This window comes from Lynx canadensis, chromosome A2, assembly GCF_007474595.2.
Source record: "Lynx canadensis isolate LIC74 chromosome A2, mLynCan4.pri.v2, whole genome shotgun sequence".
NCBI lineage: Eukaryota > Metazoa > Chordata > Mammalia > Carnivora > Felidae > Lynx > Lynx canadensis.
The window spans coordinates 153,619,761-153,637,703 of NC_044304.2; the positions used below are offsets into that span (position 1 = coordinate 153,619,761).

Here is a 17,943-nt window from a genome sequence, read left to right on the forward strand (position 1 = left end):
CCTGGGTGGCTCAGTCGGTTAAGAACCTGACTTCAGCTCAGGTCATGATCTCAGGTTCATGGGTTCGAGCCCTGCGTCGGGCTGTGTGCTGACAGCTCAGAGCCTGGAACCTGCTTCAGATGCTGTGTCTCCCTCTCTCTTTGCCCCTCCCCCACTCATGCTGTCTTTGTCTCTCAAAAATGAATAAACGTTAAGAAAAATTAAAAAAAAAAGAAAAGAAAAGAAAAAGGAAAAGTGATGGATAAAGCCACTAACCTAGACGATGAAGCCCAGAAGGAACAGGGAGGTTTTACAATTCTGAAGGCACCAATGGGTCCAAAGTCTCTACTGTAGTCATCAGCACCTGAACTTTTGCCTCGGCCTGGGAAACAGCCCGTCCATTTAGTCCAATGCCCGCATTGTACAGATGAGGGAGCTGTGGCCCAGACAGGCCAGGTGCTGTTCCCGGGGTTACATAGAGAGCCAAGGCTCTCCAGCACAGGTCTCCACTGGCTTCCACACCACCATCCCGCTAAAAAGGAACCCTGATGCTGTGTTCAGCGTGTATATACACTCTGCTCCCATTCCCACGTGCACACCGCGTGCCAGATTCCAACAGTAGGGGTCACTGCCAAACGCAGAGTCTTACCCATAAAACTCAGCTCATAGCTCTGTGAACCCGCCTGAAATGGCACAATTCCCCTCGGAGAGCACAGAAAGAAAGACTCCAGGTACGAAGAGTCGACGTTTGCAGCTTGCTGTTTGTCGACCTGATTGAAAAAAAAAAAAAAAAAAGGTAAAGACACTTGAGGGTAGGCTTTTAAGAAACCTCTGCCATTGTATCTTACACAATTGTATTTTAGCCACGGGACTTAAACAGGAATGCAGCTTGCCTCCCAAACCAGGCTGTAAAGGTTGCCAGGCTGGGGCCACGTCTCAAGGCCTACGTGAAGGGTCTAGACATCAGAATGGATGGGTAAAGGGAAGCGTGTGGACTCTAGTGAGGAGACAAGCTAGGCCACCATTCCACTGTCCCCACCCAACGCAGGGCTGGCAGACCAGGGCAGACTGCATGTAAGCCCGAATAGGAGGGGTTCCCAATATTTAATGGCAAGGAGACACTTGTTCATCATGATCTAAACTGGAGGAGTTAATGACAGCAAGTTCCTGCTGGCAGCCTATGATGGGGAGGGGCTACTGGTCCCTTTAATGACACTCTGGATTCTGAGGCTTTCAGCTACACATACCCCTACTCCTTCCCCAGTGAAGATGCCTGACGGATATAAGGTGAGGGGGCCACAATGAAAGCCTTCAAGGAAAATGTCTTGAACTAGGTCTCTTTAGCCTGGAGAGGAATATGGTAAGGGCAGGAAAGCTGGGTCCCAATACCTGTACACGGTGTAAAGCTGGAATAAACTAGAATGTGGTTCAGGAGGTAGCACCAGGACAAACGGGTGGAAGCGACAAGGAGGCTAAGGAGGCTAACTTTAGAAGAACTTTCTCAACCGCATCATCCAACAATCTTTTTTCATTTTTTTTAAAATGTTTTTTATTTATTCTTGAGAGAGAGAGACAGAGAGAGACACAGCATAAGCAAGGGAGGGGCAGAGAGAGAGAGGGACACAGAATCCGAAGCAGGCTCCGAGTTGTCAACATAGAGCCCGACGCGGGGCTCGAACTCACAAGCCGTGAGATCATGACCTGAGCCGAAGTCAGACGCTCAACCGACTGAGCCGCCCAGGCGCCCCACAGCATCCAACAATTAAGCCACCCCGTGAAGATGTTTGTTGCAACAGCTGCTGGGACATGATCTACCAGGATCATTGTAAACAAGACTGCCATCCTTGGCGGGCAGTAGGAAATGGGGTATCCAAGATTAGATAGATGACGGCGCGGGTAAATCACATGCCTTCCTACGACCCCAAAGAGCAGTGACTTGGGCAAACGCTTGTGAACACAGGGAGCAGCAAGGTAGGTCTGTCACCTCTGGGGACACTGGTTTGCCAATGCGAATCTCTGTCCTCATCTCCCATTCTGACAGCTGAAGTCCTGTATCTCCGCAGGACCCTATTCTAGGCTGGAAGGAATTTACTCTAGGCCAGGGCCTTTCAAACTCTAATTTGTATGTGAATCACCCAGGAATTGTTTTAAAATGCAGAATAAAATTCTGGGAACTGGGTTTTAATTCTGCATTTCAAAGAGCTCCCACGGTGCCAATGTTGTTGGTCTGTGGACCTGATTTTAACCAGCAAGACCCTCACGTCTAGATCAGCATTGTCCACTGGAACGTTCTGGAACATTTCACTGGACATGTTCTCTGTGTTTTCCTGTGTGATAGCTGCTAGCTACAAGTGGTCGTAGAGCACTTAAATGTGACTATTGTTACCGTGGAATTGAATTGTTCATTTTGTTCAAATTCAATTAACTGAAGTTTAAAATTAAACAGCCATTGGGGCACCTGGGTGGCTCAGTCGGTTAAGCGTCCTACTTCGGCTCAGGTCATGATCTCACAGTTTGTGAGTTCGAGCCCCACGTCAGGCTCTGTGCTGACAGCTCGGAGCCTGGAGCCTGCTTCACATTCTGTGTCTCCCTCTCTCTCTGCCCCTTCCCTGCTCATGCTGTGTCTCTCTCTGTCTCAAAAATAAATAAACATTAAAAAAAAATTAAAAATAAATAAATTAAATTAAATTAAATTAAATTAAACAGCCACAAGGGGCTAGTGACTGTCCTAATGGACACACCAAGGCAATTTCAGTGTCTGAGCATTTGGACAGCCTCTCAAGCTTCACACTTGGTTTTCCTTCGGGCCCTTCCCTCACACTGTACTCCAGTTCTGATTAAGTGAATGAATGAATGAATGAATGGTAGGGTCTTCAATTATTTTTTTTCTCCCGAAAGACTTGAATGTGTATCTCATGTTCAGTAGCCAGGTCTTGGCTTTTGTCCTGTGCCTACATTACTGCCTTGATCTAGAGCTAAGGTGTGCCTTTGCCTCGGGTGGTTCTCTCGGGCCATAGGCTCCCTGCCCCTCTACACCAGCTGTCACAGGTACACCAGCTGGTAAACATCTCCTTGGGTCCGGATCCGCCTGATGCAAACCCCATGACAACCAGGCCCCGCCCTCCAGCTGTCACTCTGTCCTGTACCATTGCTGCCCAGCTGCCCATCCATTTAATCATCACCCTGCCCAACATCACTTCCTCTCCCTGTCTACCATCTATGTAGGGCCAAGTCTTGGTTAAGCACTTGAACTTCCTTAAAAGGATATCAAGTCTACATTCCGGAGAGTTCACAGTCAAAGCATATGCACCTGCCCTGGGTTGACAAAAGCTGCTGTTGTCTCCCTTTCTACTAGGGAGGCTCCTAACCCAGAAATCGCGGTTGCCCCAACTCATATTAAAAATTCAATTGCAGGAGGGGCATCTGGGTGGCTCCGTCTGTTAAGTGTCTGACTCCTGATTTTGGACAAGGTGGTGATCTCACGGTTGGTGGATTCCAGTCCCCCGTCGGGCTCTGTGCTGACAGCATGGAGCCTGCTTGGGATCCTCTCTCTCCCTCTCTCTCTACCCCCCCCCCCCCCCCTCAAATAAATAAGCTTTAAAAAAAGAAAATAATTAATAGCTGTTGCTGTTGATGAACGTAATCCCAGAGTATATGTTTGCTACAAAATATACCAATACAGTTGTGTATAATGTGAAAAAGTACTAGTTCAACTACACCCATGTGCCATGGATAACCATGTAGGTGCCAGACATTTTATTAATATTTTTTCCTGAAGTGGTCAAGTTTAAACAAGAGCCTCCACAAGGAGGAACGGTACTCACCCTCTCCCCATATTGAACCCATCTGTCGGATTTGTTCCTCCAGTACCAAATCCATTTTGTGGCAAAGACAAAATTGGTCAGCACTGTGACAGATGAAGGTGTGGAGATACGCCGGATAGGATTACAATTACAAACCATCATCTGGAAGTTGATGTTTTTATTTCCGATAGAAAAGCTGAAGGGGAAGAGTTTAAAGTTAACAAAATACCACCCCGATGTTTACAGCAGCATTACCAACAACAGCCAAACTACGGAAAGAGCCCAGGTGTCCATCAACTGATGAATGGATACAGATATAGTATATCTATATCTATATATAAATACACAATGGAATATTACTCAGCCATCAAGACGAATGAAATCTCACCATTTGCAATGACATGGATAGTGCCAGAGTGTATTATGCTAAGCAAAATAAGCCAATCAGAGAAAGACAAACACTATATGATTTTACTTATATGTGAAATTTAAGAAACAGATGACCACAAGGGCAGGGGGTAAAAAAGAGAGGGGAAACAAACCATGAGGGACTCCTAATGACAGAGAACAAACTGAGGGTTGATGGAGGAAGGTGGGTGGGGGATGGGCTAGATGGGGAATGGGGACGAAGGAGGGCACTTGTTATGATGAGCACGGGGTGTTGTATGTAAGTGACGAATCACTCAATTCTACTCCTGAAACCAATATTGCACTGTATGTTAACTAACTAGAATTTAAACACAAATCTGAAAGGAAGAAAATTAAAAATAAATATAAAATTGTGCCCACAAAACTACTGATTGGCTTAATGTTAGCAACTCATGGTAGGTCAGTTTTTTCAAGTAATACTATTTAAATAGTTAGATAATGTGGTCCAAGACCTTTTCAGGAAGCCAGGAAAGTCAAAGTTATTTTCATAATAATATTAAGACATTATTTGCCTTTTTCACTTTCATACTCTCACAGGTGCACAGTGGAGTTTTCCCAGAGGCTACACGATGTGTGATTCTACAGCAAATTAAAGAGATTTGCAAAAATATAAAACAATGGCATTTTCTAAATGAATTTTTTTGCTTTGTTTTGGAAAACACTTATTATTTAGTTATACATACATAATAGTTACTACATATGATAATATATATTTACATAAACATAGTTATATAAAAATATGGTATTTATGTTACCATGTGATGAGTTTGTATTATTTTTCAATGAATCCATAAAAATTGAATTTTTCTCTGTTTTGATTTTTAATATGGTAAATACCGACAGTTACAATTCACATAAAGAGAGGTTCTGTGGGATTCTCAATATAGTTTAAGACCGTAGAGGGGACCCGAGACCAACAAGTGTGAAAATTACTGCTCTAAGAAACACCTCCTACATCAGTGGTTCCCAAAGAGGAATGGAGACATTTAGCAATATTGAAAGACTTTTTTGGTTATAACAATAAAAATCTAGTGGATATAGGCCAGGAATGCTGCTAAACAGCCCCCCAAAAGTAAATAATTATCTAGCCCCAAAAGTCAATAGTGCTAAGGTTGAGAAAGCCAGAGGCAGATTTTCCTAGGGGGGAAAAACACACCTAGAAACAAGTAAGTAGCTGATGCTACCCTCTAGTGGCAAAATGCAGCAACACAGAATCTCCACCAAAAATTCACTATACAGATGACATGTTTGCAATTTCCCCCAAAAGAATTCCCTTATAGGGGCGCCTGGGTGGCTCAGTCGGTTAAGCGTCCAACTTCGGCTCAGGGCATGATCTCACGGTCCGTGAGTTCGAGCCCCGCGTCGGGCTCTGTGCTCACAGCTCAGAGCCTGGAGCCTGTTTCAGATTCTGTGTCTCCTTCTGTCTCTGCCCCTCCCCTGCTCATGCTCTGTCTCTCTCTCTCTCTCTCTCTCTCTCTCTCTCTCTCTCTCTCTGTCAAAAATAAATAAACATTAAAAAAAAAGAAGAGGAGGAGGAGGAGGAGTTGTTGTTAACAGAATCATAAACACCGAAAACAAATTGGAAACAAATTGGTGGTCGCAGAGGGGAGGGAGTGGGGGGATAAAGGAAAGTAAGGGATACAAACTTTCAGTTATAAAGTTAGTCACAGGGATGAAAAATACAGCATAGGGAGTAGGGAAAAAAAAAAAGAATTTCCTTTAGAAAGCTAGGAGGCACTTTATAAATACAGTCATGTATGGTATCACCCAATTCACCCAAGGCAAAAACAGGTAAGTTATCCTCTTAGATACCTCCACGATTGAGAAACTAGCAAACACAAAGGAAGGTATAAAATGCTAAAGCAGACAACAAAATGTGCCCTAGAACTGTATGAAATTATTCAAATCACGTTCTACAACTATGACATTGAGCCAAAGGCTAATTTTGAGCTACAATCACTGTACTTTCCATAGTCCTATCATGAGCTTACAGTATTACAGTAATACAAGCTGACCTCTGTGTTGTGTTTTTCTGCAGGACACACACTGATAATAACTGTGTGTCACTGTTTAAATCCTATAAATTTGTTGGGACACCTGGGTGGTTCGGTCAGTTAAGCATCTGACTTCGGCTCAGGTCATGATCTCCTGGTTTGTGAGTTAGAGCCCCGTGTCAGCAGGCTCTGCGCGGACAGCTCGGAGCCTGGAGTCTCCTTCAAATTCTGGGTCTCCCTCTCTCTCTGCACCACCACCCCCCCCCCCCGCCGGCTTTCACTCTGTCTCTCTCACTCTCTCAAAAATAAATAAAAACATTAAAAAAAAATTAAACCACATGAGTTTGCAAATAGTCCCAGAATCCCTCGTATTAATTAGCCAGGCTCTTCGTGACCTTGAATCTACCCAGCTCGTGTTTTTCTTCATGAACTCAGCAGGCATTTGCCATTTTTATTTCAAGAGTTATCTCAAACTTGAAGGGGATTCTGAAGGAAAATGGTTTTTCCTTCTCACAGTAAGCCTAGCACTATGCTTTCCTTTGATGGCGCTGTGGACCTCAGAGGCCAGAGTCTGGCCACCAACTTACCTGTGGATCTGGGGGTCACAATAGGCCTTCTCAATGTTCTCCATGGGCTGGAGGTCCATCCAGGTATTTGCAAGTAATATCTGCCACCGGTAAGGCAGGTGGAAGTGAACTTTGTTGCAGCTTGCTACAAAGACAGAGAGAGGGGGTCTGAGGATCTGGTGAGTGGGGGTTCTAACAATTCTTTGCTGACGTTCCCCATTGAGGGCTGCCTTTCCCACCCTGCCAGGCTTGCATGCTAACCCATTTCCAGGCTACGCCTTTACCCATTCCGGTTCCGGCCCACACTGCCCCATATCCATATGTTCAAGTTCCCTTATTACCAATAGAGACTCATCAGAAAAACAAAACTTCCGGGGTGCCTGGGTGGCTCAGTTGGTTAAGTGTCCGTCTTCAACTCAGATCATGATCTCATGGTTCATGGATTTGAACCCCCCATCAGGCTCTGTGCCGACAGCTCAGAGCCTGGAGCCTGCTTCAGATTCTGTGTTTCCCTTTCTCTCTGCCTCTCCCCTGCTCATGCTCTGTCTCTCTCTGTCTCAAAAATAAATAAGAACACTTAAAAAAAATTTTTTTTTTAATTAACATCATAAGCCCATTAATACAGGAATACAAAAAATAGTTCTGTCCTTCAGTTTTCAGTATGTCCTGTTTACATCATTTTGAAAGGCTCAAAAGATGTGTGATTACTTTGAAACCAAAAGAGGCAGGTTTCGACGGCCCAGGAAAACCCAGAGTGGCAATGACTATGGTCTGGCTGATTGAAAAGTATATAACCATTCATCAAGTCCGAATCTCACACTCGTTAGAATGGCTGCTCTAAAATCAAACCAACTCAAAACAAAAAGCAAGTGTTGGCGAGGACACGAGGAACTCAAACTCTCGCGCGCTGCTAGTAAAAATGTAAAATTGTGCAGCTGCTGTGGAAAATGGTGTGGCAGTTTCTCTAAACATCAAACACAGAATTGCCAAAACAATTTTTTTAATGTCTATTTATTTTTGAGAGAGAGAGAAAGAGACGGAGTATGAGCAGGGGAGGGCCAGAGAGAGAGGGAGACACAGAATCTGAAGCAGGCTCCAGGCTCTGAGCTATAAGCACGGAGCCCGACGCGGGGCTCAAACTCATGGATCATGAGATCATGACCTCAGCCGGAGTCAGATGCTCAACAGACTTAGTCACCCAGGCGCCCTGCCAAAACAAGTTTTTAAAGAAACACAGAATTACCATAATACCCAGTGGTTCCACTCCTGGGTGTATATCCCCCCAAAAAAGCGAAAGCAAGGTCCCGAGCAGACACTTGCACACCCAAGGTCACAACAGCATTACTGACAATAGCCAAAAGGTAGAAGCGACTCAAGTATACATTCACAGATGACCAGATAAACAAAATGTGGTATGTACACACAATAAAATATTATTCAGCCTTCAAAAGGAAGGACATTCTCACCCAGGCTACATCATGGACGAAACACGAGGACATCATACAAAGTGAAATAAGCTAGTATCACAAAAAGACAAATACTGTGTGACTCCACTCACGAGGGACCTAGCATCGTCCTACTCCAATGAACAAAAATGAGAGTGGTTTTTGTTAACAGAAACTGGAGGGACTGGAGGCAGCAGGGGGATGAAGTGTTGCTGTTCAGAGGGTATTAACGGTTTACTTTTGCAAGAGGAACAAGAGTCCTGGATTTTGGTGGCATAACAATGTGACTCTAACACTCCTGAACTGCACACTTAAACATGATTAGGGTGGGGCGCCTGGGAGGTTCAGTGAGTTAAACGTGACTCTTGATCTCGGCTCAGGTCATGATTTCATGGTTCGCGAGATCGAGCCCCACATTAGGCTCTGCGATGACAGCTAGGAACGTGCTTGGGATTCTCTCTCTCTCTCTCTCTCTCTCTCTGTCTCTCTCTCTCAAAATAAATAAATAAACTTTAAAAAAAAATGATTAGGATAGCAAAATCTGTGTTACGTGTATTTTACCACAATTAATTAAAAATGAAGAAAAAAATTAAAAACTTGATTTTGAGAACACAGGGCAGCATCTTCCTTTTCCGACACAGGTCAGTGAGTCTAAGACCACTCAGGGGTCAAGCAGAGGAGATCCAGTGTGATGCACACATCTGGGGCTGAGCCATGAAAGGGAGAAAGTGGTAGGACGCTGAGGGGGACAGCCAATTGTCCCAGGCACTGTTCCATGGGAAGCCTGGTGGGAGGGCACAGTGACCGGGTGTGGCTCCTTGGCTGGAGGGCACACAGTGTGTGGCATGCAGACTCAGGCCATGTGTGAGGATCAACTGGGACAAGCCCACGGCCGAGAAGAGAGACAACGCCTCAATGGCAGGACATGAGCTGTGAAAATGCGTCGGCCGGGAGACCTTTATTTCTGGGGATTTGTTTTTTGTTTGTTTGCTGTTAGTAGATGACAAGATGGGTCTCTGACTAACTAGAATACTTTATCTAAAGCCGAATTACAAAAGGAAAAAGTCTATCACGCAGGGGTGGAGAACCCAGGCTGGCTGGGCAGTTTAGGGTCAAAACCCAACTTGGCTAGTTACGTATGTGAGGTCTTAACCTCTCTGTGCCTCTAGTTGCCACATCTGTAAAATGGGTTAACAACACAACCTACTATTAGGGCTGACGTGAAGTTCAAAGATGATGGACCATCATCAGGTATATGTTGACCATGCACCTAACGTACACTAAAAGCTCAGTAAATGTTGGCCGTATTACTACTAATAAAGCTTCTGCTTCTAGAAAGTCTTTAAGTAACTCACCAAGGTGACAACCTTTACACAGATGGTCAAGACAAATTTCCTGTGGGCCACAGTCATCCATCCTGGAAGAGCTGGTATTCTCAACGTCAGATGCAGAATCTATAAAACAAAAGAGAATGCACGTATGCTGATCTCAGTGTTTAAACCAAAAATCAAGACACCTGACCTCACAATGGGAAAGAGTATCTGTAACTGGGACCACATTCAAGAAAATTCCAGATTCACGTGTTGCTCATGAGAGCCTAGACAGCCCCTCCGTAAAAGCCAACATGAACATTTGGGTCACGTGAGAGTGATGCTTAAAAATAACCAAAAATAAACCAGGGCCAAACTAGTCCTGTTCTCAGTAAATGAGGCGGCTTATTCCACACGATACAACTGGTTGGTCCTTCAACCTTCATGTCAGTCTCCTCAGCAGTAACACCCCTTCACCTAACCCTCCGACTCTACGTCCTTTAGTATCTACTGGGGAACATCCAAAGAGAAGCCACCGGCCTGCTGCAGACACAAGTCATGGGGCCCCCTTTGTCCTTCAGTGACTTACACAGATCACAGCTTGGACCTACAAGGTCACCGGCAGGGCCAGCAGAGATCTGGGCAGAGTTCGGACCATGGGTTGCATAGGCTGCAGCTCTGTTGCTTGAGAAGGATGTAGAAGGTGGCACCTTGGGCAGAGTGCTGACTTGTGTGGGGGCAGGGGTCTCCTGAGGAGTTGGCAGGACTTGGGCTCCCAGACCCGGACTTCCAAAGTACAACACGTTTTTATCCCCTCTGCAGGTCAATGTGAAGCCAAAACCAGCGGCACCAGCTTTATTTACATCGGTGGTTTCGTCCGCCACTTGACTAGAGCCATTTGGTGTGCTGTGGATGGATTTACCAGGCCAAACTGTCTTCTCACTGTGGTTACTGTTCACAGAGGCCGCTGCTAGATCAGCGCCATCTGTAATCTTGCCAGTGGTCTGGAGACCACCGTGAGTAGTTCCGGTGTCCTGATTCCTAGGTAACGATTTTTCTCCCTGTCCGCTGGTTGTGGTTTTGTAATTTAGACAACTTGTGGAAGCTCCATCTGTGGCCGCTCCATCAACATTATTATCAAAAAGCGAGAAATACTGGACATTTTGATTCCCGCTTCTGCCCTCGGCATTCGTGCCATCTGTGGAAAGCATCCCCGCGCTCTTTCTGGTGGTTGTGGTTTCAGGTGTCTGTGGAGAACCCAGAGGGGAGCCAGAGGCAGCCTGACTCTGGGCAAACAAACTCCCTCTCCCGGTGCCTTTGTCATTCAGCCAGGACGCAGGGCCCCTCCGGTTGGAAGCTGGCATTGGGTCAGAAGGGTGGGAAGTGCTGCCTTGATTCCCGAAAAAGAGATCCTCTGGACCGCCATTCTCTGAAAACCGCTGGCTTCTTTCCATGTGACCTGTTCCTCCAAGATTATCAACCTTAGGCGAGACCGGGGAAGGCTGAGGGCAATCTTGACTTCCCAAATGCATGAACTTGTGGGTCAGCTCCCCTACGGGCATGTCATCCAGGGGAGGCCTGTGGCCGATTTGATCTGAACTGGGGGTACTGGACTTCTGAGTAGAAGTGGAAGCAGGTGGGAGAAATTCTGGACCGCCCTGAAACGATCGTTCTCTGCTCTTGCTTCTCCCTCTGTACGCCACATCTCTACGATGGGAGCAAGGAGCTAGGAAAAGAAAAACACAAGGAAAATTAGCATTAACAGGATTAGGCTCTCGCTACGGTTCTTCCTCAGCTTTTCCGAGTTTGCTACCCAAGCTCTATTAAATTACTTGTCCCAATCTGGTGTGTAAAAATCTGGAGCAGCTTGTCAAGAGGACGAAGGAATCTGCTCTTGTGCTAGTAAGAAATACCACCCCATGGTCTCAGATAAGAGTCAAAGTAAACCTGGCTCTTCTCGACTTCTCTCTTGAGACTCAGATATGAGCCCTAAACCCCCACACTCATAGGTGGGGCTGTCCACTGTGCTCTGGTTCAAGCCAACAGTCAACCGCTATGGCAGACGGAGAGACCAACTAGTTCAAGTCAGGGAGGATTTTTCAACTCATTTAGATTTTGCCCATATTGTGATGAAGGTTCCTCAACAAATTAAGGGATTCACAAAATTTTCCAGAGCTTTTGCCCGCTTGGGATTCTCTCTCTCCCCCTCTCTCTCAAAATAAATAAATAAAAACTTAAAAAAAAAAAAAAAAAACATTTAAAGAAAATAACTGGTGTGTGAGCTGTGTCCCTCGGGAAGGTGTGCATGTGTGATAGGTGTCGTATGGAGTATGTGTGTATGATGTGATCGTACGTGTGCTTGTGTGTGGTATGCACATGTGTCCATGGTGTGTTGTGTGTGCATGAGTGTGATATATGAGCTACTGTGGGGGGAGGAAGGGGAGGAAGAGGTCCTTTTCTTCAAATTTCAGAGGGCAGCAAGAATAGTAAAAGCAAACGGCCTTCTCCTGCCAACAAAATAGTTAATTAAGTAAATTAACCAGGGCAGATAATAAAGATCTCTCTCACACACACTGAATTTATACTGGGAAACTACACCAGGAAACATCCTTCCAAGTGTTCCCCTGTTCAGAGAGCGCTGTGATGTGGGAGAAAAAACACCAGATGTGGGGCCAGAACACCTAACCTCTGCGCCCCTGTCTAGCAGCGTGAGGCCTTGAACGCATCACTTTTATTTACTCATAGTAAAAACGATTTAAGACTGCTTGCAGTAAAAGTCATCTAAAATGTTTGAGCCTCGGTCTCCTTACCAATTAAGGCTAATAATATTCCTGCCTTTCTTTATAGCTTTGCTGTCAGGAACAATAAGGAGATATTTTGGGTGAAAATACCTGGTTGATTATAAAGCAATTCTCGAATATAAGGAGGTGTTATTGTTTATTACGGATCATAGAATCTTAGAATTATGTACTCTATTTGTTTTATAAAATTCATGTCTTTCACAGCCATTTCACCAAGGCATAAAAAAATTACAAGTGTTAATATCATCAGACAATGTGAAATGCTCAAGAAAGAGAACTGATCGGGGCACCTGGCTGGCTCAGTCGGTTAAGCATCCGACTCTTAATTTTGGCTCAGGTCATGATCTCACAGGTTCGCGGGTTCAAGCCCTGCGTTGGGCTCTGCGTTGATGGCGCAGAGCCTTCTTGGGATTCTCTCTCTCCCTCTCCCACTCACACGCACATGCTCTTTCTCTTAAAATAAGATTAAACATTTTAAAAATCTCAAAAAAGAAAGGAATAGAACTGACTACTTCCCACCTGTCAGAATGGCTAATAACCTAAAAACAGAATAACAAGTATTCAGGTATTGGTGAGGAGGTGGGGAAACTGGACCCCTCGTGTATTGCTGCTGGCAAGAGAAAATCGGTGCGGCTGCTATGGAAAATGGGATGACGGTTCCTCACACAATTAAACATAGAATTACCGTGTGATGGTAATTCTCCACACCCAGCTGCCTACCCAAAAGAATGGAAAGCCAGGTCTCAAGCAGGCATCTGTGCACCCATATTTCATAGCAGCATTATTCACAATAGCTAACGGTGGAAGCAACTCAAGGACCCAGCCATGGATGAACGGATACACAAACTGAGGCATACATACGGTGGACTATTATGCAAAGTGAAATAAGCCAGTGTCACAAAAAGACAATTCCTGTGTGATTCTACTTATATTTGGTACCCAGAGTCATCCTATTCATAGAAACAGAAAGTAGAACGGGGGTTGCCAGGGGCTGGGGGGGAAGAGGGAATGAGGTGTTTGTTTCATAGGTATAGAGTTTCAGTTCTGCAAGATGAAGGGAGTTTTAGAGATCGGCTGCAAAACAATGCAAATGTACTCAATGCCACTGAACACTTAATAATGGTCTGGGCGGGGGGCGCCTGGGTGGCTCAGCGGGTTGGGCGGCCGACTTCGGCTCATGTCATGATCTCGCAGTCCGTGAGTTCAAGCCCCGCGTCAGGCTCTGAGTAGCCTGTTTCAGATTCTGTGTCTCCCTCTCTCTGACCCTCCCCCGTTCATGCTCTGTCTCTCTGTCTCAAAAATAAAATAAACGTTAAAAAAAAAATTTTTTTTTTAAAATGGTCTGGGCGGGAGGCGCCTGGGTGGCTCAGTTGCTTAAGCGTCCGACTCTTGATACTGGCTCAGATCAGGGTCTCGAAGTCGTGAGATAGAGCCCAAGTCAGGCTCTGTGCTCACAGATCATGGAGCCTGCTTGGGATTTTCTGTCTCCCTCTCTCTCTCTGCTGCTCCCCCACTCGCTCTCGCTTGCTCTCTCTGTCTCTCTCAAATAAATAAACATTGAAGAAAAAAAAATAACAAAAATAAAAACCAAAAATAAATACATTTTTCCAGAAATAGTACTGAGGACTGTAATTAAATTGCATATAGTTTTGCATTAATGCTAGATTTCCTGCATTAATTGTATTGTGGTTATGGAAGACACTAGAGTGGCCCGGTTTTGAGGAAGTGTGTGCTGATATATTTAGGTGTGAAGGCTCCTGATGACTGCATACCTCAAATGCTCTAACCACAAAAATGTTTTATGTGTGTGTCGGCGTTGATATATCGAGACAAAGGGATAGAATAATTGTCACGGAATATTTTTGGGGCAAAATGTTAACAAGTGGTGAAACTAACAAAAAAATTTGTCTTCCTCCCTTAAAAAAAAAGCTTTATCAATTAGCTTTTAAAACTCCTTTTTTAAAGTTTATTTATTCTGAGAGAGAGAGAGAGAGAGAGAGAGAGAGAGAGAGAGAGAGACAGCGGGAGCAGGGGAGGGGCAGAGAGAAAGAGAGACAGAGAATCCTAAGCCTCAGAGGCCAATGCAGGGCTCAAACTCGCGTACCATGAGATCATGAGCTGAAACCAAGAGTCAGACACTTCACCAACTGAGCCACCCAGGCGCCCCACCAATTACCTTTTAGAAAAACAATAAACATTTTAACAAATCAGGAGGGGGGGGGTGGTGGGTGGATAGTGGTTAGCATGAAAATCAAATTGCAAAATTGCACATATGCTATGATTATCATTATGCAAAAATTATGTATACATGTAGACAAGTCCTGAAAGGGAAAACAGTCTTACACGGGGAGATAGAATGATTATAGGTAAAGTTACACTTTCCTTGTGATTTCTGCTTATTTCCGTTTCTTCTGCAAATGGAAAAGTAGAAACGCATTTACCTTTGCCCCTGGGGTGTTTCTTTCGGCCGTGCTTGCTGTTGCAGATATCCTGGATGTTCTGAACCACGCTGGGGCTCAGCCCATGCTCCCTCATGATGGCCAGCACCCTCCTATCCATCAGGTTATGGGACCTGAGGCAGTTGGCATAACCGCAAATCCCTCGAGTAAAGTGCTCGCAGATGTGGAGTCTTTCGCATGATGGATGCTGGTCACAAATAACTTTTCGACCCTCTCCCTTATAATTTTTGCATATCTGCAGAAGAGAGAAACAAGAGCCTGAGACGATAACACCTTGCCTCATCTGCCACACATTCAGAAAAGCCTAAGTATGCAAAAATGTTGGAAGCAAGCAGGCATACACCAAAGGAGAAAATGCACGCGTCTTCCACAATCTACAATGAGTTGTATTCTACTGATGATTTATTTGGGGTAGAAGAGGCCTGCAAACTAACGAAAAGAAACATGAATTTAATAACCTTTTCGAAGAATCAAAATAAGATGGCTGGCCACAGGTAGGACCAAACAGGACCCAAAGGGAGCCCTCCGTCACAAAGGAACCCCAAAGAGGAAGGCTATCAAGTCTTTCTGCAGTTAAAAAGACACGTGGATCTGGGGCACCTAGGGGGTTCAGCTGGTTAAGCGTCCGACTCTTGATTTCGGGTCAGGTCATGATCTCAACTGTCCATGACTCTGAGCCCCATATCGGGCTCTGCGCTGGCAGCTCAGAGCTTGCTTGGGATTCTCTCTCTCCCTCCCTCTCTCTGCCCCTCCCCCACTCACGTACACGCTCGCTCTCTCGCGCTCTCTCTCTCTCTCTCTCAAAAGAAATAAATTAAAAAATCAAAAAGACACGTGAGTCTTACAACTGTTGTCTCTACTAGATAGAACGTGGCAAAGTTACTCAAAAGGGCAAGTAAAGAAGGTAATTTTTATATTTCTTTTCTTTTTTCTTTGAGAGTTAGACAGAAATGAGCTGGGGAGAGACAGAGAGAAAGGGGAGGAGACACAGATTCTGAAGCAGGCTCCAGGCTCTGAGCTGCCAGCACAGAGCCCCACATGGGGCTTGAATTTGTGAACCAGCAAGATGGCAACCTGGGCCAAAGTTGGGCGCTCAACCGACTGAGCCACCCAGGTGCCCCTATATTTCTATGTAAGTAGAAATATCTACACATCTAGCTCTGCAGACATGTAGTTCCTACTGAAAAGAGGGCATAAGTGCTTCTTACTGAAATACTGTCATGGGGGCCAGACCATATGATGCAGGACTGCAAGACGTGGATTTAAAAGTCCGCAGCCCAGGGCGCCTGGGTGGCTCAGTCGGTTAAGCGTCCGACTTCAGCTCAGGTCATGATCTCGCGGTCCGTGAGTTCGAGCCCCGAGTCAGGTTCTGTGCTGACGGCTCAGAACCTGGAGCCTGTTTCAGATTCTGTGTCTCCCTCTCTCTGCCCCTCCCCTGTTCATGCTCTGTCTCTCTCTGTCTCAAAAATAAATAAACGTTAAAAAATTTTTTTTTTAAATAAAAAAACAAAAAAATAAAAGTCCGCAGCCCTACAACTGGCTAAGTGATCTCACCTGAATTACTTACTCCCCAGCCTGTTTCCTTTGCTGTGAAGGAGGAAAATACTTGCTCTGTCCACCTAACCCAAGATGTTGAGCAGATTAAATAATCAAATACGCAAATGTGCCGTGCAAAATATAAAATGGGCTACAGATGTTTGAATCATTACATAAAGAACCCTAAGGATGAAAACATTTATCAATGGTTCCAAGAGACTGAGCAAACCACCTCATTGGTTGACTGATTTATCTGGGCACAGAGACATGAGATTCAGACTCTAGCCAACAATTTAAGTACACAGACAACTTCGGAGACCTGATTCAAACAGGTATCATTGCTATAGAGCCTATGATCCAGATTCTAGACTCTACACCATCTGTGCTCCAGGTGTGGTCCCTGGATGGGCAGCATTAATTCCACCTGGAAACTTACATGCAAATCCTCAGACACTTCCCCATATCTACGGTCACAGTCACCGGAGGTGGGGCCAGCACTCTGGCTTAACAAGCCCTCCAGGCAATTCCGAAGCTCACTAAAGCTTGAGAACCAGTGTCCTTGAGGCTTGGGCAGAAAAACAATCAGCAACTTCACAAATGCCACTTTGGCTAACAATCCTATGATGGTCCTAATGAGTAAGTTAAGAATGCTCCTGCCTTTATTAGTCCAGAACAAATGACTTCCTTTCATAAGTACATTGTAATTTTACAAGCTTATATATCAGGAAGTCAGGTTTGCCGGATGCTTTCATGTTCTCACAGGTCAAGGCAAAGTGACAAGGTGTGAATATTTTAAGGTTTTTAGGACAGGAGTGTGTCTTGTCCATTGCTGCCTCCAACATTTAACTCAGTGCCTACCACTTGCAGGCGCGCCTAAATGTTAGCAAAACAGCAAATGAAGCAAGACCCAGGAGGATTAAATGCCTTGTCCGAGATCACACAAGTAGTTGGTGGCAGAGTCAGGACTTTGAGAGACATGGAAGGACCATTGTTGACCAACTATTCCTTGCACTAGCTGAACTCCAGCTGATTCCTTCCTGCTGGACCCCTATGACAATATTCCACCCTACTCACCCACACTAGAACACTCCGGTAGGGACTCTCTTGCCCAACGTTTTCGAACACACACTCATGCTACCAAGGCTCTCATCGATTTTCCACTACAGGACCCAGCCCCTCAGACATCTAGTCCAGGAAACAGGGCAGTCTCTCCGTCTGCAATCTCAGCCCTGACGAATGGCAAATGGCCATTAACTTCGTTAGCCGTGAGCCTCCCAGCCCACTAATCATGGGTACTAAATTCTTAAAAGGGAAAGGTGTCCGTGCCTCCTTCTCTGGACTGTGTGATAAACAATGACAAGAGCATTCTTCTAGGAGGACTTTCATAGCGCTTTTGTCAATGGGCTCTTCTGGGATCTCTCAGCAACAGCACCTTCTAGTAGGTTCTTAATTGTTGGCCTCCTCCCTAGAGAATGGAAGAGGTGCCACTGCCCTTATTCTCCAAGGACTTGATATAAAAAGTCCTTGGTGACTTTGGGAGAACTGAAGCAGAGATCAGATCTACTGAGTGACCTTCCCAAACCCTCAACTTTAACACGAGACTAAGGGCGGACCATGAGTC

At 45.3% G+C, this 17,943-nt stretch overlaps 1 protein-coding gene across 2 annotated transcripts in view; it reads right to left on the reverse strand.

The window, feature by feature from the left end:
• ZC3HAV1 (zinc finger CCCH-type containing, antiviral 1) overlaps positions 1–17,943 on the reverse strand; it is a 61,273-nt gene that overhangs the window by 22,989 nt on the left and 20,341 nt on the right. For both annotated transcript variants that reach the window (XM_030308532.1, XM_030308534.1), the window contains exons 3-8: positions 14,769–15,021; positions 10,116–11,252; positions 9,572–9,670; positions 6,793–6,916; positions 3,804–3,978; positions 629–749 (exon numbers count right to left, since the gene is read on the reverse strand). In XM_030308532.1, the coding sequence (XP_030164392.1) occupies positions 629–749; positions 3,804–3,978; positions 6,793–6,916; positions 9,572–9,670; positions 10,116–11,252; positions 14,769–15,021 (1,909 nt within the window). The remainder of the gene's footprint in view (positions 1–628; positions 750–3,803; positions 3,979–6,792; positions 6,917–9,571; positions 9,671–10,115; positions 11,253–14,768; positions 15,022–17,943) is intronic.